At 38.9% G+C, this 25,395-nt stretch overlaps 1 protein-coding gene across 1 annotated transcript in view; it reads left to right on the forward strand.

Annotated features, from left to right (window-relative positions):
• The first annotated feature begins 9,494 nt into the window (after positions 1-9,494).
• nrg3a (neuregulin 3a) overlaps positions 9,495-25,395 on the forward strand; it is a 356,235-nt gene continuing 340,334 nt past the window's right edge. Inside the window, exon 1 of the mRNA XM_026189295.2 lies at positions 9,495-12,722. Within this exon, the coding sequence (XP_026045080.1) occupies positions 11,999-12,722 (724 nt within the window). The 5' untranslated portion in view covers positions 9,495-11,998. The remainder of the gene's footprint in view (positions 12,723-25,395) is intronic.

Here is a 25,395-nt window from a genome sequence, read left to right on the forward strand (position 1 = left end):
CCAAAAAACAAAACAGTGAATCGTCCAACATCAACTCAGAAGTTTATAAAAATACAATGTGTCCACCCAGCTCACAAAGATATACTGGAATAACCAACACAGTGGCCAAAGATATGTGTCCAATAAACATGGTGAGTAACACTGGCTTCAGGAGAATGCTAAATTTACTGGGAAAAACAGCTATGTTATCCCCTCACACTGTTATTTTTCTAAAATAGCTTAGTGGGGAAAATATAGAGAGATACACAGCTGATAAGCACTTTGCTACAGATTTTATTCACATTCATCACACAGGTGCAATGAATGGAGTGAAAGACAATATTTTGCTTAGATCTGAATGAATAAACATCATATTGACTCTATTGAATGAATTGATAAAGATTAAATAACAAGAACTGAGGACAATGTAGGTGTAACGCAGTTCTCCGGTGATTAAACGTTGTGTTTGGTTTCAGTACAGTTTAATTTTTTTCTCTAAGGGCTGCACGAATTTAGGTGACTAAGGAGAGAACAGATTTTTATGATATAAACAAATCTTACTGGAGCAGGGTTGTGTTTAGATGATGCAATAAAACATTTTTGTCACTAAAATCAGTCAATAACCCCGATAAATAATTGTGATCTCAATATTGATTGAAATCGATGTTTTCTGTGTTGTCTATATAACGTCTCAGCTTTTTTGGAATTGGGGTAGTGGTACATTCTGCTTTTAAAAATGCAAAATCAAAAATTTTGATCATATCGCTAGAAACTAGGATGTTGTAGTCCAGGGGGCATGGTGGGGAATACGAAAGTAATTGATTGTCTCTGGCTAACCCACAAAGAGATGATATGCAGCAAAGAGCTAGCAATTTTTCTGCTCCAGCTCCTGAGCAACCCTGAATTGGATAAGCGGTTAGAAAATAGATGGATGGATAGATGGCTATTATAGATTATCTTTCACCTAAGTGAATCATCCGAACACATGTCCTCTGAGTTTGCCGTCTGGCTTCTTCGATTGTTCACACAAGACTGCAGCTGAAACTATTGAACATTTTTGATAGTGATCAGACCTTGACAGAAGAGGCTGGGAGCAGTGGATTAAACCAGGGTGTGCTGACCCTATTACAACACAGAGGACAAGACAATTATGGCCCTGCTGATGTCCAGCATCATGAAAACTGACTCGGCTCAGCTAATCAGATACAGAAATCCCCGATCTTAACCCGTAGTAGAATAAAGCTGTACATTAGGAAAAGATCTGAGACAGACAAGGGATTTTAGAATCTACAATCTCATCCAAACAGTATTGTGAATAGATTGAAATAAAATGTGTCAGTAGTTTAATAACAAATTTACACTGACTTAAGAAAACTTTGACCAACCAGCCATCACGCCTGCTTCTCGTATTAGAAACACATTCATCAGATTACAATCAGAATTTTCTTGTTTAATTTTTTTTATTCTGAACCTCTTAAAAAGATCATTAACAACATAAAAAGCAATCATAGCAAATTTCACAAAATAATAAAAATGTAAAGCAAACGCAAATTTAAGGCTGGATACAGTGCTGCCCAGAACTGAACCACAAACTAAACTACACACAAAAAATAAATAAATAAATAAGTAAATAAATAAATAAATACATAAATAAATAAATAAATAAATACATAAATAATAATAATAATAATAATAATAAACCCTCTGCAGCATAGTCAGTGAATTCATTTATAATGCATTTTAGGAGGCATGCAGAATAAGCTACATCTTTAGGACCTGATTTAAAAAAGGCATAAACTTTTTTCACACACAGGTCATGTGATGTAATCCCACAATTTAGTGAGATACAATTTCAGTTTATATTCAGAACTGTCACAAATCTGTTTTTGTTTTATTTTAATTTCATTATCATTATTATTATTATTATTATTATTTTCGTATGCACAGCTAACAGCAAAGCTTCTCCTCCAGAGAGGCTGTGAGACGAAATGTGAAAACAATTTTTAACTAACACTAACGTTAAATACGGTTTAACTTTAATGTTTCGCCTGCTTTATTGGCTCATGGCACCAAATTTGTTCAAAAAGAAATATATCAGAAGATAGAAGCTCTGTAATGATGTATTTGACATATATTCATAAACTTCATAAACATAAACCTCTCCAAAGTAATATATTCACTGTAGGACAAGCCTATTCAAATGGCGGCCCGCGGGCCAAATGCGGCCCAGAAGCAACCTGCGAGTGGCCCTGCCTGTGGTCCTGGCAGAAACACAGAGAAAACGCAAAAAATTAATTCATTAATTAATTTTAAAAAAAATTAAAAATTCCTACAGCGTAGTGTAGACTGTGAATGCAACACTCCTAGTAGCCTAGCAATATTTAACCCACAATGCACCGTGATGTAAACATATTAAACAATCATCGTAATATACACTGAACAAAAATATAAACGCAACACTTTTGTTTTTGCTCCCATTCCCCATGGGATGGACGTAGAGACCTAAAATTCATTCCAGATACACAATATAAACATCCCTCCCAAACAGTGGTCACAAATCAGTCCAAATGTGTGGTAGTGGGCACATCTGCCATATTGAGATAATCCATCCCACCTCACAGGTGTGCCACATCAGGATGCTGATCTGACATCATGAGTAGTGCACAGGTGTACCTCAGACTGCCCACAACAAAAGGGTACCCTGGAATGTGCAGTTTTGTCTCACAGCAAAATGCCACAGATGCCACAAGCAATAAGGGAGCGTGCAATTCAGAGGAGGAGCCAGACATTTGAAACACCCGGGGCTTAGCCCTAAAGGGTAGTATGCATGTGGGATTTTTTTTTTTTTTTGAGGGGGGGGGGGGGGGGGGTGTAGAAATGACTGAAAGATTAATAGGCTCTGTTTTGAGTTTTGTTCAAAAAAGAATGACTTCATATAGGGAAATATATATATCACACATGCAGGACACCTTAAACTAGTTTTTTAATTGAGCAGCAAGACAGAACGAAGTCGGGGCTGTATCAAGACACGAGGACTAAACCCCAATTCAACCAGACGCAGAACTGATCCAGAATTAAAACAGGACTACAACAGTTCAAAAGCAGGATTACTGAGGACTTAACCAAGACATAACCACAATCAGAACTAGATGATAGTAGCACTAAAAATCATCATAGACCTGCACTACACTTATTTATTTAATTCTACCAAAGTACACTATTTAGATTGAGAAAAGTTTATATAATTATTTAGCCTTGTTGTGCAAACAAGCCTGCAGAACTTAATAAATATAGAATTTGAAAAATAGCAAACCTAAAAAGAAACACTAGGTACGAGATACATGAGTACCTATGATACAGTGATACTTTTAGTAAGCAACCATTTGACTAACATGTGTGTCTCACCTGCTCTTGTTCATCTCTGTTCTGTCCTTATTCTCCTCTCTCCCTCTCTGTTCCTCTCTCTCCCTCTGTGTGCTGACAATCATCAAATATACAGTTGAAACCAGATATTTACAAACTCTTCAGATCAAAACACAAACACTTTTTTAATTGTAACATCAAATCAGACTAAATGTTTATTTTTTTAGATTGATAAATATAAAAACATATTTGTTAACTTTAAGAGTAAAGAGAGAAACTGTCTGTGTTTTTTAATTGCAAATGGCACCAAATTGTATTCAAATTGAGCCACACTTATGGAGCTCCACAATTCTTTTCCTGGTGTTTTGGTTGACATCTCTTGATTTTCCCATGTCAAAGAAACAGGCTCTGTGTTTTGCCTTATATGCATCCACAGCTGTGCCACCAATTTACTCACATGGACTCTACTAACCTATCAGAAGCTTCTTCAGCTCAGAATGGAATCGTCTGGAGTTTTCTTATTAATTAACAATAAACTTAGTGTACATGTACTCCTAAATTTAATGAAAGTGATAAAAAATAGAAAGCTCTGTCTCTCTTTATTCTGACATTTAACTAATTCAAAATATATTTCAATATTTATCTAAAACAAAAGTTTACTCTAAATTGATGTTGTACAGTAAAAATGTTTTATGTTTTCTCCCTAAAGTGTAAATATCTGGTTACAAATGTGAATATCCTGCTGTGTACTGAAATCCCTCTTGTTTTGCATAGAAATATACTGAACAACATACAAAGCATAATATATAAAATAACATTTACCTGAGTTTTTTCTTTGAAAGAACCCTCTAATGTCCATTCTTATATTTCAGTACATAACTGAAACCGAATTAGTCGGGGAGGGTAAGAACTGAAAATATGAAATAAACACGTAAGCTAAGACTCTCTAAAAAATAGCATTTGTTCGGCTTTTCATTTCGCCATTTGTTGATTCACTTGAAGAGCAAGTAAAATAATATTGGTCAAGTGATCAGTTTCATATCAATCTTTCGTGATGCACCGTCATATTTACATTATTTGTACAGTACGAATGATTTGCTTTGGTACCTGCTCAAACTTAAGCTCTCCTTAGTATGGCTGGCTCCGTCTCTCCAACAGCGCACTCACGGGCAGCAGCTCCCCCCGCCCCCTCGCTCAGTCGCTTAGTGCCTGAGCTTGGATCATACCAATATCAGGGGGGGATTCACGCACAGTCGTAAATTCCCACAGTGTGCACTATGTGCTTCGAATATTGTGTGTACTTTTTGTTTTATACAGTTGTCAGCCAGGCATCTAACTATGAAAAAATTACACTCCAAAATACCCCGGGCTTCTGACAAAACAACCCGGGCTTAAGCCCCGTAAGCCACCCCCCCGCTCCGCCCCTGGTGCAATTGGCATGCTGACAGCAGGAATGTCAACCAGATCTGTCGCCCGTGCATTGAATGTTCATTTCTCAACCATAAGCCGTCTCCACAGGCGTTTCAGAGAATATGGCAGCACATCCAACCGGCCTCACAACCGCAGACCTCGTGTAACCACACCAGCCCAGGACCTCCACATCCAGCAGGTTCACCTCCAAGATCGTCTGAGACCAGCCACCCAGACAGCTGCTGGAACAATTGGTTTGCACAACCAAACAATTTCTGCACAAACTGTCAGAAACCGTCTCAGGGACGCTCAACTGCATGCCCGTCGTCCTCATCGGGGTCTTGACCTGACTCCAGCTCGTCGCCGTAACAGACTTGTGTGGGCAAATGCTCACATTCGATGGCGTCTGGCACGTTGGAGAGGTGTGCGCTTCACGGATGAATCATGGTTCACATTGTTCAGGGCAGATGGCAGCTGAGAATGTCCCAGTTCTTGCATGGCCAGCATACTCACCGGACATGTCACCCATTGAGCATGTTCGGGATGTTCTTGACCGGCGTATACGACAGCGTGTACCAGTTCCCACGAATATCCAACAACCTCGCACAGCCATTGAAGTGGAGTGGACCAACATTTGTGACCACTGTTTGGGAGGGATGGTTATATTGTGTATCTGGAATGAATTTTAGGTCTCTACGTCCATCCCATGGGGAATGGGAGCAAAGACAAAAGTGTTGCGTTTATATTTTTGTTCAGTGTATGATGCGACAAAAAACTCCAAAAGCGCAAAATTGACAATGAAAACTGTCGGTTTAACCCTGCCTGGACTGACAAATACTTATTCATTTTACCGAGTTTAATAATCTTACAACCGGAGTTGTACTACCATGGTGAGGGTCCTGTACAGCCCAAGAGAGAGCTGCAGCATCTTCCCTTCGTGTTTGCTTCTTGACGAAGAAGAAAAGGCCTTTCACAGATTCTGAAACAATGAAATACTGCATGCTGGCCGTGGTGCATGCATGCTGCTATTAAAAACGTACCCCTGTAGGACAGTTCAAATATTCGTAGAGTTGAAGTTCTGGCGTCAGACGAGTTTGAAATGCTGTTAGATGACCTGAAGAAAACTGATGTAATGTCTATAGCAGGAGATCACAGACAGAACTGATAATGCACAGTTGTGCGTACATGTCCGTTTTTTGGATGGGAAATTGCTCGGTTTACTACCGTTAGAGGGACACACAGCTGGCGAAATGATGTTTGAGAAGATTTAAGCTCTTTTTGAGGAAAATGGTCTGGATATGAAGCGTGTCTGTATACTTGTGACCGATGAGGCTCCATCCATGGCAGGAAAAGTGAGTGGTCAGCGAAATATTTATTTTAATTTGAAAGGGAATTATCAAAATGTTTTTTGTTATTATTATTATTATTTCAAATGTGCAAAAAATTGTTTAGTTATAGCTCCCTTTTTTTTAAATGGACCTTTTGGTGTGCATTTGTGAGAGGTCACCACCAGATTAATAGGGGAAAAGGAATAAAAAAAATAATTGTTTTTCAGTACAGTTGTGTGGGTTTGAAATTGATCATGATCTGCTGTTTACTGGCTTCAAAAAAAATATCTGGCCCAGATAAATTCCTCGGTTTGAAAATCTGGCCCAACTAACTTCGTAGTTGAATAGGCATGCTGTAGGATGTCACAGCAGGAAATGTCCCCATTTCCTACTAGTTCTGTTGTTGGCCATTACAAAATGAATGTGCACTGGCTATCCTCTGGAGTTTGACATTAGGCCTCCAGGGTGTACTCTCAGATGTTTTCACCTGGCTGCATTGATTCAGCAGAATTATTCAGTTCAACAGCAGAGTGGTAAATGAGGAAACTGCTGCCTCAAAAATAAAAAGGAAAAACAAGGAAAGGAGGGCTATGAAATGAGTTTATAGTCAGTCACTGATTTTCATAATTAGAAAACTGTCATACCTCTGGTAGATATTGGCAGTTTGAGACATTATTTCCAAGATATACCACAGTGGCACAGTACAGGAAACTATATCTTTTCCCTTATTTTGTACAGCCACCTGAGCTGATTGTAGCTCAGTGAAAAAAGAAAATAGTGAGAACAAGCAGCCTTTTTTATTTATTTATTTGAAAAATATAATCTACAGTTATTTTTCAGCAGAATAAAAATTAATAATGGTTTTCTACATAATGGGACAGAGATAGACTAGAGCTGGAGGGTTAGTACATTAAATCATTTTTTGTTGCTTTCATAAATCTTAAGCATAATTGATATGCAAACTCACAGGATCCAAGACTTAAATGGTGAGAAGTCTGTGTGTGCATGTCCAGGTATGTGTATGTTCCTCTCCAAAGCCCTTGGGCCTGACCCTGCATGACCGAGCAGACACTTGTGCCATTTTAATGGAATAGGTATGACAGTTAGACTGAGATAAAACACTACATGGCTGCCTAATCCTAAGGTACAAACAAATATGAACTGTACAAAATCTCAGATAATCTGTGATTTAAATCAGTGGTTGTAAGTATTCAATATTTACATCGGCCTTCCTTAAATTGCACTTCATTTAAATCAAACTGGTAGCAAATCTGTGAGGTTTTGAAACAAATATGTTGCTGAATATTTGCAAGGATAGAAAACAACACACTGACTGATGACTTCTGATCAAATTACTTGAGTCGGATATTCCTGGAAGGGCTGATTAAGCTGAGAGCCCACTCTCAGGCACACATTATTGCTCTGAACAAGGCACTAACACTTTGACCTTTGGGATAGGGCAGATTTCCCACTTGTTGTTTTCTTGTGAATGTAGACAATGCATTTGTTTGCTCATTAACTAAAAAATAAATTGCATAATGGTAAATGTTGTCTTGCAGACAAGCAATATCATCAAAACAAAGGTCAGCAAAAATGATGCAGTTGGTAAGGGCTGGCATGTTTATTTTATTTGATTATTTCCTTCATTCTGCTCTTTGCATATCTTTGCATCTATTGCAATACATTTATTTTACATTGTTCCCTTTTGTTTTTACCTTAGTTCTACCTATTAATATTATGTTTTTTGTTTTGTTTATTTAAAGTTGCCAACATTTCAGTGATCTCAAACATTTTGAAACAGGCTGTTCGTGCAGTGTGTCACTTCTGTGTGGAAAAGGATCGTCTTTATCTGAATCACAATCAGAATCCTTTTATTGCCGTTAAACATCAGATGTTTAACATTTTTAATAAATAACAACCCCCCCAGATAGTTAGCAATAAAAAACATCTCTGTGCTACAGATAGTAACAAGTACATATTAATTTATCTCCCAGGTTTGAAGCTGTATGATAGTGATGTCCACAGACCATGCTAAACAAACACGTCAGTATAATCTAATAATAGACCTGGGGTATGTTATGATGTATGATGGGATTCCACTGTGAGGGGGTAAACAACAGATGGCATTAGAACAACAGTACTGAATATGATATGTACAACTACAGATGAGTCACAGGCAAAAGCTTAAAAAACTATTTCAGTCTAAATGTGTGCTGTACATAATTACAGACAGCTCAAACTAACAGCGGGATTACCATATAAACAGAAACAAACAAAAACTTTTGTTATTCTTGTTAGTCTTCAGATTCAATTCAGTCTTTATTGAAAATAATGTTACTTCAATGTAAAGTAATTGAATACCTTTCAATTTTGGACCATTTCACGTGGAGTACAGGCCTTTTAGGGTAAACAGAGGAATTTCCATGTGTTTACTTCACTGTTTTGTGTTGGCTTTTAAATTATTAACTACAAATGAGTTCCAGTTTAATTAGCGACTAATGAACGTGATTACAATGAGGGATTATTATCAAAGAAAGCAGTTATCCAATCATTAAAAATAGTTTTCTTCTTCAGTGAAACTAGAGGTTAAGACTTATCCTGCCATGCAATGAAAAGAGATTCAAAAACACCTTAATAAAATCATTCCTGTACAAATAATCACTGCTGGGATTCATGCATCTGTTGCATTGTTTGGTTCTGATATCACATTTATCAAGTTGACATCCTAAAACACAGAGCTGTGGCTCAGTAAACTAATAACATTATACTCCGAAAAAAAATGTGCAAAGGGTTTAAGCAAATAGACTGCACGTCCCTCAAAGTTGACACAAGTGTAGTACAAAGATTTACTGACCTTGTTCACCGCTGGAATTCTTTGTGCACCCACTGCTCCCACTGCACAATTTTCCTGAACAGGAAATTTTCTTTTTAAAGTATAGTGATGACTGTACTTGGTTGTAATTTGTTGGCAGATTCTTTATTGGTAATTACAAAATTCTCCACCTTAGGGGTAAAGTAGTGCACCTAGGAGAGCATTTTTACATACTTTGATTGACTATGCTAAAGTAAAAATTAGGAATCCCTAAAAATAAATACTGCAGCCTCATTTCCAATTTAAATTGTCACCACTGAATATCATCTACCTGATTTAAAACTTTTAAGAGACTTGGATCCTCTGGTTCTATAATTGGAGCTACAATCTGTTTTAGAGTTCAGCCATATATTTTTATGTTGGCGTAAATGTCTTCTTCGTCAAATGGAAGTGCAAATGGGTTAACATATAACTTATGTCCTTTTGGCTGTTTTCCAATGTGATTATTGGCAGCTCTTTAAAAGCACAATGCTGGTGGCTGTTTTAACAGTATTGGGTATTAGATATTTGTTTGTCAGAAGACAGAACGAGACTGTGGGCATCCCTTGGGTTTCCCTGTGGGATCAATTGAAGGATTCTCCTACTGCATGACTTTATACTAGTGTCTGTCTCATGATGCTATCATTCTAGTAGACACACTAACAAGAACATTTGTACATAGAAGGATGAAGACACATAAAAATAGGGAGAGTCGACTTCAATGATGTAGCAGCAGGTTTAGTTTTAAGTTGCTCTTGAATTACAAACACAGGATTTATTTAACCATATGCAAAAACAGGTACTGCACTACATGAAAGAAACTAAACTTCAGCATTTATTTCAAAGTTGAAAGCTATCATTGGAGAAAATGGACTGTGGCATTTATACAGGAGACAATTATTCACATTCACATTCAACCATCAGATTCTGATGGCTGAGTCTATTTGCGATAAAAGTGCTGCAAATACATCTCTTTGTTTTTTCCCCAGTCTCTCCTCTAATGCTGTGCAGTGGGTGGGGTCTGAACAAATGAGTGACGGCTCATGCGTTGTGCCTCCGCTCTGATCCATCTGGGACTCACCGTTAACTGCCTGTGCTGCTGCAGAGCTGTCTTTTCCTGCCCCTTACCCCCCAACACACACACACAAACACACACATACACACACTCATTATCCTTATCTGTACCCCCCCCCCCTTTTTTTTTCTTTCTAGTTTTCTGTATGCAGTCTGCATCTTTACTCGCTCCCCTCCCTGCTAACGGAGGTGGGCAAGCTTCCCAGTGCTGGTGCATCTAGCAGGTGCAGCCTCTTTCTCTCCTCCCACCCTTGCTCTCTGCCTCTCTCTGTCTGTCTCTCCCTCTCACTCTCTCTCTTCTCTCGCTCAACCAGTGTGCACTCTGCTCTGTCTGTGCCTGCATTTTTTCTCCCTTCTCTTTCGTTCTTGGTCTCTCAGAGGCGGCAGCTCAGGGAAGCAGCTGCATGTTTGTCTGCATCCCAATTGCCACAGGTAAAGACAGCTGTATCATCTGATGTTGCTAACCCCGAGGGGGGTTGGGGAGCCTTTGCTGCTGCGGCTGCAAGTTCTCATCCCGGCGCGGGGCGCACATTTCTAATCATCTTGAAGAACGCATCCTAGAGGGAACGACGAGCAGAGGACCCCAGCAAACAGACCAACAAATCACACGCTGACTGGAAAGAGCACAGGCTTCCAGGGACTGAGGAAAATATAACACTTCTCAGAAAAAGAATCAGTGGGATATATTTTCAACATTGTGGTGTCCTGTTTATGATTTTCCTCTTTCCTCGTGTTTTCTATTCTTTTGCTTTCAATTCTTTTTGTCTTTTCCATGCTTCTCATCCTCTTCCTCTCACAATTTATTCCTCTGTGCCGGAATGCTCCCTGCAAATAGATGAGAAGAGGCTTTCTGTGCTCTTGCTGCAGTATTAACAAACAGTACACTGAGTCAGTAGAGAGCTGAGCGGACAGCTTGGAGGAATCTGATCCACAGCCGGCTGGAGAAGGAGCAGGATCACGCGTCGCAGTTGCAGATTTATCCGCCCTGTGATACTGTGCAACAACACCCCTCATTCTTTTCCCCCCACCATCCATCTCTCTGTCCTCATCTTGAGTGTTATTTTTTGACTGGATCAAGAAAATTAATTGGATTCCACTGCTTTATTTTTAGCCTTATTGGAATATTGTAAATATAAAAAGGAGCAAAGGAGGCTGCTTGAAAAGCAATGGGAGAGAAAGATTAGCAGATTATCATAGGAGAGTGTTGAAAAGACGCATAAGCGATACACGTCTTAGTGAGCACTCTTTTTTAGTTATGAAAGAGACCGATTTTGGGATGTGAAGGACGCTGACTCGGCTAAAGCAGTCGGAACAGACTGCATCAGGAAACATTTTTTTTTTCTTTTTTTCGGTCCTGCCCAGGGTGGGGAAGCAACTAGACCCACCCTGCAAGTTTAACTCTCTGATTCGATATTACTGTCCCGTCGTGGATTCTACATGGAGGGGACACATTCGGCATGTTAAGGAAAAGTGTTTTGGATTCTTTTTCTCCTTTTTTGCTGCAATGGCATCCAAATACTGATGCCATGGATTTCCTACACGTACAGATGTAAATCTGTTTCTTCCCATCCATCTCTCCCTTCCATCTCTCCTTGTTACTCCCTATTAGAGGCATCACTTCCCTTTTTCCTCTTGTTAACCCTGCTGTGAAGACTATTGGAGTTCACTGTTGCTTCAGCTGGACATTGAGAGTTGAGCAGGACTAAACACGGACTAAACACTTATACGTCTATGCCAGCTCTTCAATTTTTCTCTGGGTGTCTCTGCGTGTGAGTGTGTGTGCTTGAGCGTTTATGATTGTGTGTATGCATGTACCTCCTGCACCCTTTTTCCTCTCTGTCCATCCTTGGAATACATATTTTTGTGTGTGTGTTATTGAGAGACAGATTCTGTGGGGTCCATTCCTTCAAATTTCCATTCGTTTTTTTCTTCTGGCCTTGTTGGAAACCTTTCTGCCATGTGCAAACGATGCCTATCACAGAGTTAACCCTTAATGAGCCATAAAGGACGACAGGGAATGATGAGTGAGTGTTCTGGGGCAGCTGCATCTGGGGCAGTAATCCTGGAAGAACCTGAAGGTTCGGGGGCTTCTGCGGGCCGGGGGGAGGGCCAGGCCCAGGAACAGGGTCCCCTTCGCTGTGCAGTTTGGCCTCGTCAGCAGACATGGCTGTGTGTGGTTCCTTTACTTATTGGTTTTATTGGCCTTGGATTGAGCCTGATGCTGCTGAAATGGATTGTTGTTGGTACAGTGAGGGATTACGTCCCAACAGATCTAGTGGATGCAAATCGAATAGGACAAGATCCCATCTTCCTCTCCAAGCCAAGTGGGATTCCCAAGAGCCCCGATACTACCACTACTACAACTACTCCTACAATCGATAGCAGGAACCCCACTGCTAGAACTGCTACTGTGGCAAAAGGTAGAACTCGCACTACTGCTACCACCACAACTATAAATGCTAGAGGGGGTGGGGCGTCAGGCAGTCAGGTAACTCCTCGGAATCCTGGAAGTCGTAATGGACGTGGACCTTCAGGTTTTACCACAACTACTGCAGCACCGCGTACAACTTTCATAATTGGAGCTGCAACATCTAGCTCCTCACCGCCCAATCCGACGGTTCTTCATGACTCTACACAGATGTGGACGGCAGAACATACTACTACAGAGACGATCTCCACCACACTCACTACACGTACGCACAGTCACCGCAAAACCCGTAAGTCTTTCATATACTACTGACTTGTGTTGTGTTTCAAAAGCTCCACTGATTGGTTAATCATCACTAAATATGACATCTGAACTTTTTTTTTTTTTAAACGTGATCTTATGGTTTCTTCCAAAACTTTTTTTTTTGCAATTTACGTGCATGACCTTCCTGTTTGGGAAATAATGTTCTTGATTGGTTTTATAGTCAAAACATTGAAGATGAGTGATCAATAGTATTGATTGGCATAGCGAGGGTTTCTAAGTAGTAGTCAATAATCAAGTTTAGGTATCATTTTGGGTATATATAGGTTTGGAGGGTTTTTTGTGTTTCTCTAATAATCAAATGATCTTAAAATTCTTTTGCAAACAAACCACATGAAAAGATCTTCTGCAGCATCCTGAGTAACTTGAATAGAAATTTATTCTGATGCATTAGATGGTGAATCTTTCCCTTCTGTTTTTACCTCTGTCATGCAACTGCTCATACTATTGATTTGTGCTACGGGGAATTTTCTTGCAGCAATCAATGAAGCACACACACGCACGCAGAGACACACGCACACACACACACACGTCTTCCTCCATGACAAATTTCTCAGCTCCCAAAATGGTGTCACATTGTGTGCTGAACCTTCATCTGCTTGTTATGTCCCTGTTTCTGATCTGGGCTTTGGACTACGCTCACAGCTTCACAGTCACAGGAGTTGCTTTATTTTTAACAGTGTGATCTCATGCACTGCATGTATCAAGTCTCTCGCATCTGTGCAGAGGGGTACAAAGCCTCACAAAGAAAAAACTCAAACCTAGCATGTGTTTCGTGATTTTTAGCTGATGTGGGTTCCTATATTTCATATGCTGTTTATTCCTTCCTGCAGTTTAACACTGTAGTTAACTTTCAGTTGACATAATATCAGTTAATGAGTTAATGCCAACGCCATGATCAATTACTTGTGAACTAATAGATGAGAGTGCATGTCATATATCGTTTATCATAGTATACATCATCAAGTATTTTGGAATGTATGATGCACACAATGCCCCCTATTATATTATGATAATTACATATTGACAGTCATTTTTTAAGTATCTGATAAACAAAATCACTCCATTCCACCTTGTGTCTTGACTGCAAAGGTGCAGCTGCTTCTTTTGTATCCATGATAATGAAAATGTCCCCAGATTACATGAGAGACCGGGGAATGTTCCCTCTGATAATTAGAAACATAGAGGAAAAATTGTGTATCATTTCATTACCAGGAAGAAAAATGGGAGCCATTCATCATCATCAGTTCATTTATTAATTAACCATTAAAAAGGAATGCCATTTCTCCACCAAGTGAAAACCATTAAGCTTCGGTGATAGATATCCCAGGGAAAATGTCATTCCTTCACCAGCTCGCCCAAGAAAGTTCTGCGTTGCACAATTGCCAACTTGTTCGATAATCCTAAACACCCTCCACCCTCCCACCTCTTCTATTCTACCACCCACATGCTGCTTTGATTTGAAAAGGCCATCATTTTTACATTAACTATCCATTATGTGTAAATGCGTTATATAATATGACTGAATTGGCTGTGTTGGCTTGTGCTCAGAGACTGGAGAATTAAAGTATAGCGGGCCATCTGTGTGTTCTTATCAATGCTCTCCCTTCCTTTGTAGGTCACAAAATTAAGAGTGACACAGATTTGTATCTCACACTGGGCTGTGGTCCTGTAACTGATCTGTTAAGTGAGCAAAATAGTATGTTGCCGTGCACACACTCTCAATGTAAACTTAAAATCCCAGATGTAAAAGTAGAGCATACCTAAAATATTGGCTAATTTTTTGTTATTTTATTTTCATGACTAAAAGCATTTTTTTAATAAAAAATTATTTACTAGGTTTCAAATATTATTGTTAATGTAAACACAGAAATCTATATAAATAATTTCTTTTCTTAAAAAACGCTCGCCAAGCACAAAGCTCCTAGGAAAATAAAAAATAGGCAGTTATAAGCCTTTTTAGAGGGGGTCTAAAGTAATTCTCAAGTAATTCTCAAGTAATACTTAAGTATTTCAGCTATTCGTGGGCGGTTGGGTCCTTAACCACCACGAATACCGGGGGTTAACTGTACTTTCATCCGCAGAACTCCTGATGCTTTTTAGCTTTAAGGGATATTTGGTGACATTCTAGCTTGTCAGTCAAAAATTCAGGGTCTGGCAACTACAGGAAGATATTATAGTTAGCAAGTGTCACTTTGCAAGAGTGACTGACATATCTAAATCTGTCGCAAAATCTTAAGTTATCCCTATGCTTTAAGCTGTAGAAAAAAAGAGACCTAGGATAAAAGATATCATTAAAAGGAGCCGAGTGACCTCTGTGATACAGGGCAAAATGTCACTAATCCCAGTGGGATAAAATGAACTGAAAACTGGATATGTGTTAATTTAACTAACTGTAACTAGTGCTTCAGATATAATGAACTAGAAATCAAAACATATACAAAATAAAAATAACACGTATTAGTAAAGAGTAGCAGATGAGACTATGTAGTCATGAGTAAATCCATGAAAATGTTGATTCAGTGGTGAGAATAGACCAGGACTTTGTGTTTTTGTGTATGTGTGTGAGAGACATGCTACAAACACAAATGAGAGAGAGCGATAATGATACATTCAGTAGATTCTGATTTTTGATTGTTCTTTACGAAATCATTTTCAGTGTTAAGCTTCAGAAGATGTCGTAGTGCAGTCTGAGGTCTTTGCCTCCATGCTGAGCCACTCAGTGGGATTAGGTAACAGTCAAACACTGGCCCTGAAACCTAAATCCAGATTAACAGCCCATCACCATGACCATGGAAGCAACAGAATTACATCAGCCCACCTATCAGTCACATGCATTCTACACAGACTTACAAGCAGCAGCCTAACTCCTGCAGGATTGTTTTGATATATGATCTGTGGCGGGATGTTTTTCATTAAATGATGCTGAGGTGACATGTTTAAGGCAGCGTTTTGTCTTAGCCATGTTTTAGGATCCCTCAGGGGTACTGTGAAGCAGTCTGGGGAAGTAGTTTATGCTTATGTTAACAACACAGATATGACAATTACACAGAGTGAAGTTGTGTTTATAGCTTCATTCTGTGGCAACAGTATGATGTAGGGAAGTTGTATCTGTTTGTAGTGTTTATGACAAACATATATATTTTAAATATGCACATTTTACAGAAAATAAATCGACTTATTTCTTTGTGCAGATTCTATTATTTCATCTGGCCAGAGCTTTTTATGAGGACCTGTTTATGGTTAGCATATAAAATAAAAGGATAGTTTCTGGGCTGAGCTCTGGTTAAGAGAGATGCTTTTTGTCCCCTGTGTGATAAAGTGAAACATAGTTGTTTTTTCGTCCAAGTTGTCTGATAAGGCTCTTGAGGTTTAATAAGATACACATTCCATGGTGGTGTTGGCATTCCTAATCCCAGTCTATCTTTAACCTCTCAATCATTACTATCATTCAAGACAGAAGAGTTAGTGCTATTATTGTTTGGATTTCAAAGTCGTTGTTTCCTAAAAGAAACAAAATATAAATTAACTCATTCACTGCCAGCCATTGGCAGTGAATGAGTTAAACCCATTGACTCATTCACTGCAATTGACGGCTATAGACGTCAATGGCAGTGAATGAGTTAAATGATCAATTTTGAAAGTATTCCATTCATATATTTCTTTCTAAATGTATCTGTTCAGTCACTCATTTCATCTCCCATTTAATCTGATGACGAGATCTCAACAGTAAATTAATCAGAAAATTTACTTCAGCTTTCGTCACCTCTGGCCAACGCCAGCGGCATCACTGTACATGTTTGCATTACACTAATCATCTCAGAGGGAGAGCTTTTCAGTTTTAAACCAGATTTTCCTTTTTAAACCAGATTGTACAGTTCGCGATCTTTACATTTGGATTAGCTGTCTGGAAGCTGCTTAGGAACAAGTTCCCAATGGGGTTTTTCTATGTACTCTATGTGTGCACTGTATTCATTGATGCCTGTGCCACAGCAGCCTATGACTAAATACAGCTATATATATTTAATGCATTTGAACTAGCTGCGACCACTTGTGTGAATAATAACGCAAATAAGCACCGTTCTAGAAGTCTGATTGCCTCCTTTGCAAAGAAATGACTTTTCTGCACAAAATTACAGCTTATGGTTGATGAAATGTGCTATCCAATATTCTCTTGTGCCCTGTAAGAAATGTGTTATATTTTCTCAAGAATTCTGCCAAACGGTTGAGGTTGTTACTTTACTGGGTTATCTGAGGTCTAAGCAAAAGAGAGAGAGAGGGGAAAAAAAGATCCCATACTATTTGTAATCAGTGGGCGGGCAACTGCACTGAGCCCCAGACTCCCATGGGCCCAGAAAGTCTCAGCCATCTGTTGTTAAGTTGATAAGCTGCAAATTTAGTTTTGGAATTTGTCACCTAATATTGAATTTAATCCATCGATGATGCCATAGCTTATATATTTTATGGCAATCCATAGCATTAATATTAATGTATCTTCCATGTAACGTGACATACCCCTATCTTACTGACTGCTTTGATACACACAAATGTAGCTATATATGTGTGTGTGTGTGTGTGTGTGTGTTTTCCTTGTGATCCACCTTGAGTGGGATGGATATAACCAAACACTGATCAAAGCACCTTGAAGTTTTTTGCTGATGCAGGCTGCGATGCTTGACCACTAACCGATCACCTGAAAACCTGTCATCTCATCTATTCAGAGTTTTAATTTGCTCAAGATGCTGTGCAAACAAAGCTTAACATGCCTTTGATTCATTGTGATGAAATGTCTTGCAGGGAGAAGAGTGATGAAATTTTAATGATGCGAAAGAGAAACATGTTCAATATGTAGTGGAAAGTGTAAATAATTGAAAATGGCCCTTTCACGAATCATCCCATACTGAGTAATTCCCCACTTCAGTGAATGCAGGTGTTTAGGGTTCTTTCACTTTTTGCAATGGGCGAAATTGCTTTCGGTGGTGAGGAAAATAAGACTTAAAGGTTTAAGAATTTTTCAGAAATGTTTGCCAAGGTTGAAAGTCTCCATCTGCCTCACTTCCTTTTTCCTGTTCGCCATCCCTTACGAGTACATCTATCAGCAGGGTCCAGATGATGATAAAGTGCTGCCGCTAACTTCTGAGGAGCTTTTAATAATTCATTCAGGTTTAAGCTGCCTTGATTAGATGAGGCTTACACTATTTTATTGGAGCCCATGGTGTTGAAGGTAACAGCAGATGAGATGTAGGAGAAGTAAATTCCTTTTCTGGTCGGGTTCTCCAGAGGAAGCTGCCACCTGCTAGCTAAGTGCTCCAGTGTTTCCACTTTCTAAGGTGTTTTCTAATGTGTGGTCATTCAGAGTGCTTGTGGAAAACAGAATCATCAATATCACAAACTGGAATCGCTTTAAAAAAATTAGCATTAGCAATAGCATTTTTATTATATATATTAGGTTGGACAGAACACAAGGACTGTATTGATTTTTCTGGGTTGTTAAATATGAGAGTTTTCCATGGAGGTAAATAATCTACAGCCCCCCCTTTTCCCCCAAGCTGCACCTTTGCCTCTCCCTCTTATTAAATCTGTCAGCTGGCCTACAGCAGCAAACCATTTAAAAAAAGTAAGCAAATAAATATTAGACTGTTATGAGTTCAACTATAGCCAAGAGCTCTTTTTTTGCATGTTTTGCTGTACTTATTTTCGGGGAGTTTAGACTGGGACACACAGCTCAGGGGGAGGGGAACTTAAATACCTAGTTGACCTGCAGAATCAGTGGACATAATAAAACAAAAGTAATAATTGTATGAAACCAAGACGTAACTTGGCTGTAAAAATGTAAACAATGACCAATCGAAAGCAAGCAGCTTTAAGTACCAGACGGCAAATCAAACATGGAAAAAAGGCAGCAAATGAAGATGTAACCTAGCAGGGTATCCTGACACCGTACAGCCTATCAATGGCCTATTTTGTAGTTTTAAACAGTGTGGTCTGAATCCAGACTTAAACAGAATGTCTGGTTTTGGGCAGGCACTGTTCTACCACTCTATCAATTTTCTATCAATTTTCATTTAACTCTCCATTTGTCGGAGGATCAGATAATCAGAAAGTTACGTTTGACTTCTGGTTGCCAGGATTCGTGTAGATTCACATTTGACATCTTAACAAGTAAATGTTTCAGCTGTTGGCCCCAAACTCCAAACATGCTATTAACTATTAACTGTTCAAAATAGCAGATCCTGCAACACTGAAAACATGTGAAACTGGTAAATGCTTTGTAAGGACAAGAGAAACATGAATGTTCATATATAAATGCAGAATTTCCAGAACTAATTTACACTGTTTCAGTCTCATTTAGCTCCCATATTCATGTGTTCAGTATCATTTGGTGTTCAAGCAGCCTGTCAAAAACCAGGAAGGACTATACCACGAAGGAAAATTGTCCATATGTAGACATTAACTTCAAAAAATATATATTTTTTCCTATTCCAGTGTAAAATATTCAACACTGGTCTGAAAAAAAAAAAACCAGAAACAAAACTCGTTCACCTTACATTCTGCTCATTATGCTGCTGGCACCTGGTGGTAAACAATGCCATTAGCAAAGATAAAATGCTGAGATAGAAATTATTTCACCTTGACATACAAAGGGCTAGCAGAGGGCCCAGCAGTTCAGCCCAGAACCAGTTCTAGTCCGACATGATTTCTTTCATTGACTAAGCCGCTGATTGAATTTTCTTTACACTGCTATCTCTCTCTGCCCCCCTCTCTCTCCTCGTGTCACTCACTGCATGTCTCTCAAGGTCAGCTTGACTGAATCATTTTGCTGCCACTCCTGCAGCTGATGTTGACTTTACTCAGTGGAGTTGCATTATGAGTGGTTATATGCAAGGTAAAACTCAAAGTTAGCATTTCCAGTAAAGATGGAACACAGGTATTGCAAAGTAAAATACATGAAAAGAGAGCATCCCTTGTTCAAAGAGCGAGAGAGAATAAAAAACGTGACACAAAAAGTAAGAAAAATTGTGTTTGGTTGATTATTTTTTATGCTGTAACATTACTTCTTGGCAGTAAATCTTATACTGTTGGAAAGCCTTTTTATTAGCCTTTAGATGATGCTACATTTGCAAGGAAAATGCATTTGTAGGTTGAGCAGCAGAGTTGAGTATGTGGGCTGGGCCCATGAAAAACTTACAGCTTATTCAGCAAAGAAGCAATTGTCTTGCTTCCGTGCTGTTTAATTGAAATGTAGACATGTATTATCTATTCTGACATACAATAATGTGTAATACAAACTAGACAAAGATAATCTTGTTTTTTATCAATCATCAACATTTCATTGCATATTGTGAAGAAATGTAATATTGCATCAAATTAAACTTCAATTAAACTGTTTAACAATAAACATTCTAAAAAAGTAACCAAGGTGGTTCAAATGAGATTTTACAAATACATGATCTTATGAACTATAATGTTAAATCTAATTCCTTTTTACATTTAGCACTGCTGCTGCATACGTTATCTTTCATTTAAGGTCTAAATAAAGATGCCCTCATTGTAATCTAATAAGCCAATTTTCCTGACAATCATTTTACACATTAGCATTACCTAAGTGGTTCCAGCTTGTTGTTTAGTTATTGGTAATGATATATTTTCTAAATCTAGGTGTCTCCATTATATGAGCAACCTTAGCCTAAGCAGCCTATGCAGGTTATTGATCCCATCGTGATTGTATCCTAGTCTTTTGCCACTCAGCAGTTTAGCAGGCAGCCCTGTGAGCAAACGGGCCTGCGTATGGGTGTGGGTCTGATTATCCTGTGCTCACTGCATTTTGCTATGGTTATTTTTAGCTTCAAAGATTGTTGCCAGCTTCTCTCTGTGAGGCTGCGTGGACTGGCTTTTCTGGTGGAGGCCTTGGAACTGACAGCACTGGAGGAAATAGAACAAAGAACCACAGAGGCAGACAGTTGAAACAGTGACTTTAGTGTCAGTAGAAAATGTTTTTATTTGGGAAGCATAACAGCTAGGGAGGATTTAGCATGTTCAGCTCAGTGAAAAATGATTTCTGTCTTGTGTTTGTTTATTTTGGGGATTCTGCCATTGTACCGTATCTTATTATGCAAAGTAACTGCAATTGTCTTCAATAAGACTCTAAAGATGTAGGAGGCTATTTTCCAGGAAATCAGAGCTGTTAAGCAGGCATTAGTCATTATGTTACCATGCTGAAGGCAACAGGAAGCTATCCAGAAGGTCACTTTCACCTTTGTGAAAAACACACTTCAGTCACACACACACACACACACACACACACACACACACACACACACACACACACACACACACACACACACACACACAAACTCATTTTCACTACCAGCTTGTCACACATTCATTCTTGGTCAGGACTATGGGTGGGACACAGTAATGTGGTATATGCTTCATTGTTTCTTCCTTCAATACAATCATCAAAGCACTGCCATCAATTATGATTAAGTGTTTATTTATTGCAAGTGCTCTAAATACATTCTACCCACAGTTTGACTTACTGCATTTATGACTTTATGAGTGCCCTCTGTTTTCTTTAATATTGTATTTTTTCTTCTTCAATTTCATGGATATTGTGCTTTAATATATTGTAGATATGGATCGTATATAGCGATACAGAATTGCTGTATCATGGCACTATTGGTATTTTTGGCAACATAAATTGTAACCATATCGTAACCATATCATATTGTAAGCCAGTCATCAGAGCCCTGTGTCAGCACATTTTAACACACTGTCGACCATTTTAAATCCACTTTTGATATTCAGATTGTCTAACTATGTGTAAGTATAAAACTAGAATAGGGAGGCTGCAGTGACCACACAAATCACAGGAAATTGAATCCCACATAGGTCCATCATTTCTATACTTTTGTGTTTCATTGTTTTGAGATATTTTTTTCAGTCACATTTTGGTTTAGCTATAGACAACCAGCTATTTGGTTAGGTCTGAGGGGGGAAAGAAATCATGGTTCCTTTCAGCAAGCAGCCAATTTCAGCAGCCTTGTTTATTTACTCTCTTCTGCATATCTATAACAGGTCTTGAGGGTCTGCTATTTAAGTTTGCTCAGTATATAAAAATATGCAAGAGGTATCCTGTGTGATGTTGAGGTTGTATGGGACAAGTTCAGAGCGGAGCTGCCATCATATGAGAGACAGTGGTCCTCTCAGCTCTTCGAGCAGATGGTCACATCATTTCTGTTTTGTAGCCTGACAAAGAGCATGTGTTTGTGTGTATGTCTAAACAGGAGATTCAGTATTCTACCACTGTGGCTGTCTCTTTTAGTCTATAATGCTGTCAAACAGTTTGTGTTGTACCTCATATATATCTATTTGTGTGTTTGTGCATATATGCAAAAATCTTCTTCGTACTTCTATGCCTAGTGTCTCCTGTTCTCGTGTCTCCTGTTTTTCTGTCTGTCCTCGGGACACTTATGAGGTCAGACCAACTTTCTGTGACAAGCCAGGTGAACTGGTGGGTTGTCTGTATGATTTCGAAGACACAGGCCTATTTATGACAGATGGACTCCCTTGCTTTCTCTCCTTCGGCTGTCTGACTCAGAATTTGGGAACAGATAAGAAAAAAACAAACAAACTATATATTGTACAATAAGGCTGATGTGACTGAGCATAGTTTAAAAGCCAAAGGCAAGAAAGCAATGAATGGCAACAGAAAAATATGGGGAAAATTTATTTATTAAATTAATAAATAATAATCATAATAATTTGATCCAAGGTATCCACTGAGGATGCGCAAACAGAATTACAAAGGAAACCTTTCCATATTGATAAGATGAGGGGGAAAGGAAAAGAGCCTTGGTCCATTGCAACCGTGCACTCTCCCTTCATTCCCCCTCTATTTTCTCCTCTCTGCCCACTCAGTTCATTTACATTTACATTACACCCAGCTGGACTTGATTTGGTGGCCAGTTATAGATGCCGAGATTCTGATGTTGTTTATCGTAATGGGCTCTGGGGGCTAGCAGTGTCAGCTGTTTGCAAGGTGGTAAGTGCAGTCAGTTTGCTAGTTACAAACTAAGTAGCTTGCTGCAGTGTTAGCAACCTAAGAGTTTAATGTCTGCTACTTGTCACAGTAACTAGCTAGTTGGGATATCTAACAAAGTCTGTTTGCAGTTAAACCCTTTTGGACCTGTTTTCTGGGCCTGAGCTTTGACACATCTTATAGAAATCATTATATCTGTAATAAAATACGATAATTGCAGTGATTAATAAAAGCACCTATTATCTAATAACAGCCATAAGTGTTAGACTTAGAGCATAATAAATCATTTGAAACCGTACAGAGTTGTTGTGTGAAAGCCAGAGATGGCTAATTCAGGCTGATATCATTGATGCAACTGTGACACAACTGTGACCTCATCTACCCCACTGAAACTAATGCTGTCAGAACAGGGCATTTTGTGTAATACCAGATGGTCATTCATGCTGGAAAAAAACTCAGCTGAATCACTGCTCAGAGACCAGACAATTCCCCAGCCGCCAAAATGTAACACATTGCTGCTCTATAGCAGAGTTTACACTTGCTGCACATTATTATTATTATTATTATTATTATTATTATTATTATTATTATTATTATTATTTTTATTTTTTATGGGAATTCAAGTTCATAAATATAGTTGTTGTTAATTTGACATCTTTAGTAGTATTTTTTGATTTTTAAGATCATCACTGCCAGTTTTTTTGTTTGCAAACAAATACACAGCTGATGCTGAATATGTTTCCATAGAGAAGTGCTGCTTCTACAGTGCTGAGGTATTACTCACATATTTACCCATTATTGAACAGTCAGTTTTTAAAGTGGTTAGATATTGCTGCCCAGGTAAAATAAGCAAAGTCCTCACAGCTGATATATATGTAGTCTCTCTCTCTCTCTCTCTCTCTCTCTCTCTCTCTCTCTCTCTCTCTCTCTCTCTCTCTCTCTCACACACACACACACACACACACACTCACACACACACACACACACACACACGCACATCATGCACAGGCTGTTGCTAAAGTAGGTAAGGTAAAGTAGGCTTAATACGTCAGCTAAATGAAGATGAAGCACTGAGGGAGATGTGGTTTGAAAGAGTGCAAGAATGTGTTAACAAAAGGAAACATTAGGAGCAGGCTGAGATGTAGACCAAAATAGTCCATCAATCCATACATTTTGGAGGGGGCTGATGCATATAGCAGCACGCAGTCTCTGCGAGCCAAAGTAGACCCCAGGCAGCTTTCCAGGCTATCACAAAGCTAATGCATACACACGCAAAACATCTCATTCACACTTAAATTGACACTGGAGGCAATTTGGGCTCCCAAATGAAGTTCAGGAAACTTGCAAAACCCATACTGATGAGGCAAAAACATAAGATCTTCTTGTCTCACATAAACGCTGCTCAGAGCAGTTAGACATGCTAAGACTGAGGAAGCAGGATAAACAGTTTTGTGCAAACCATGAAAACTAAGAGAATGGTTGATTAATCAGTAAGTCCTCTTAATGTTGATTAAACTAATGATTTTGACAAATTTTTTGTGTCACAACTACAAAAATGATCTGGCATGGTTAGAGTTCAGCAATAACTTTATGAACTATCTATGATAGCAAATATTCTCCGATCAGCTAATTATTCATCTTCATGCTTTTTGTCAACACCAGTTTCATTCTGGCAGGCTGTGGTGCCCCAATACTGACAACAGTTATTCAACTGAAGTAAACTGTGCACTGAGCAATCATCCAGTTTGATTATAATGCCCACTGATGTTGCTGAGATACATGCCATCACAGTATTATCTTGGTAAAGGCAAACTGAAACGGACAAATAGAAATTACACCACATCCTGGCTGCCCTACCTTCACAGTTTCCTGTGTCTTTATGGGACATGCATTTATGGAGCAGTGGGCATGTGTGATACAACACAGCACAAACAGTTTGTGCCATGAATACTCTCTTTTCCTACATACCGGTATAAAAAATTATGTTATGATAGTGAACTATGAATAAAACGGCTTTAGTGATGACATTTTTCAGTGATTAGTGATTAGTGATTTTCAGTCATCGCTCTTTACGTTTTGAATCTTTTGCTGTATAAAAATTGCTTAAATTGTTTCTATTACACAATAAGTCAAACGTGGCCTGTGGTTTAGATGTGCTTGATTCCTGCAGAGATGAACACATCAGAGTCATGAGCTGTCAACACTCCATCCGCCACATGTCAGCGGTGACTGATGTCCAGCGGCAGCACTCTCTGTTTCGCAAATCACAAACACACACTTTCTGCAGCACATGCAAACCAGTTGTGGACACACACATCTACACACCACCTCCCACATGAAGACAGCTAGGGCATCGCACTCGTGGCCATGTGCCCTGAGAGGAGCACATCGAAAGATGGACAGGCAGCAGGGACACGGAGTCAACTTCTCACTTCAGATAATGAACCACATGTGAAGCATCAGCTCAGCTCCAATTAGATGAGATGATAATTATCTCAGCACAATTCACTCATCCTAATCAGGCTGTGAACTACTTGTTGGGTTAGAGAGGATGTTAAGTAAAGCAAAAGGAGCAGAATTCTTATTTGGAGCTGCTGTG

This window comes from Astatotilapia calliptera, chromosome 13 (assembly GCF_964374335.1).
Source record: "Astatotilapia calliptera chromosome 13, fAstCal68.1, whole genome shotgun sequence".
NCBI lineage: Eukaryota > Metazoa > Chordata > Actinopteri > Cichliformes > Cichlidae > Astatotilapia > Astatotilapia calliptera.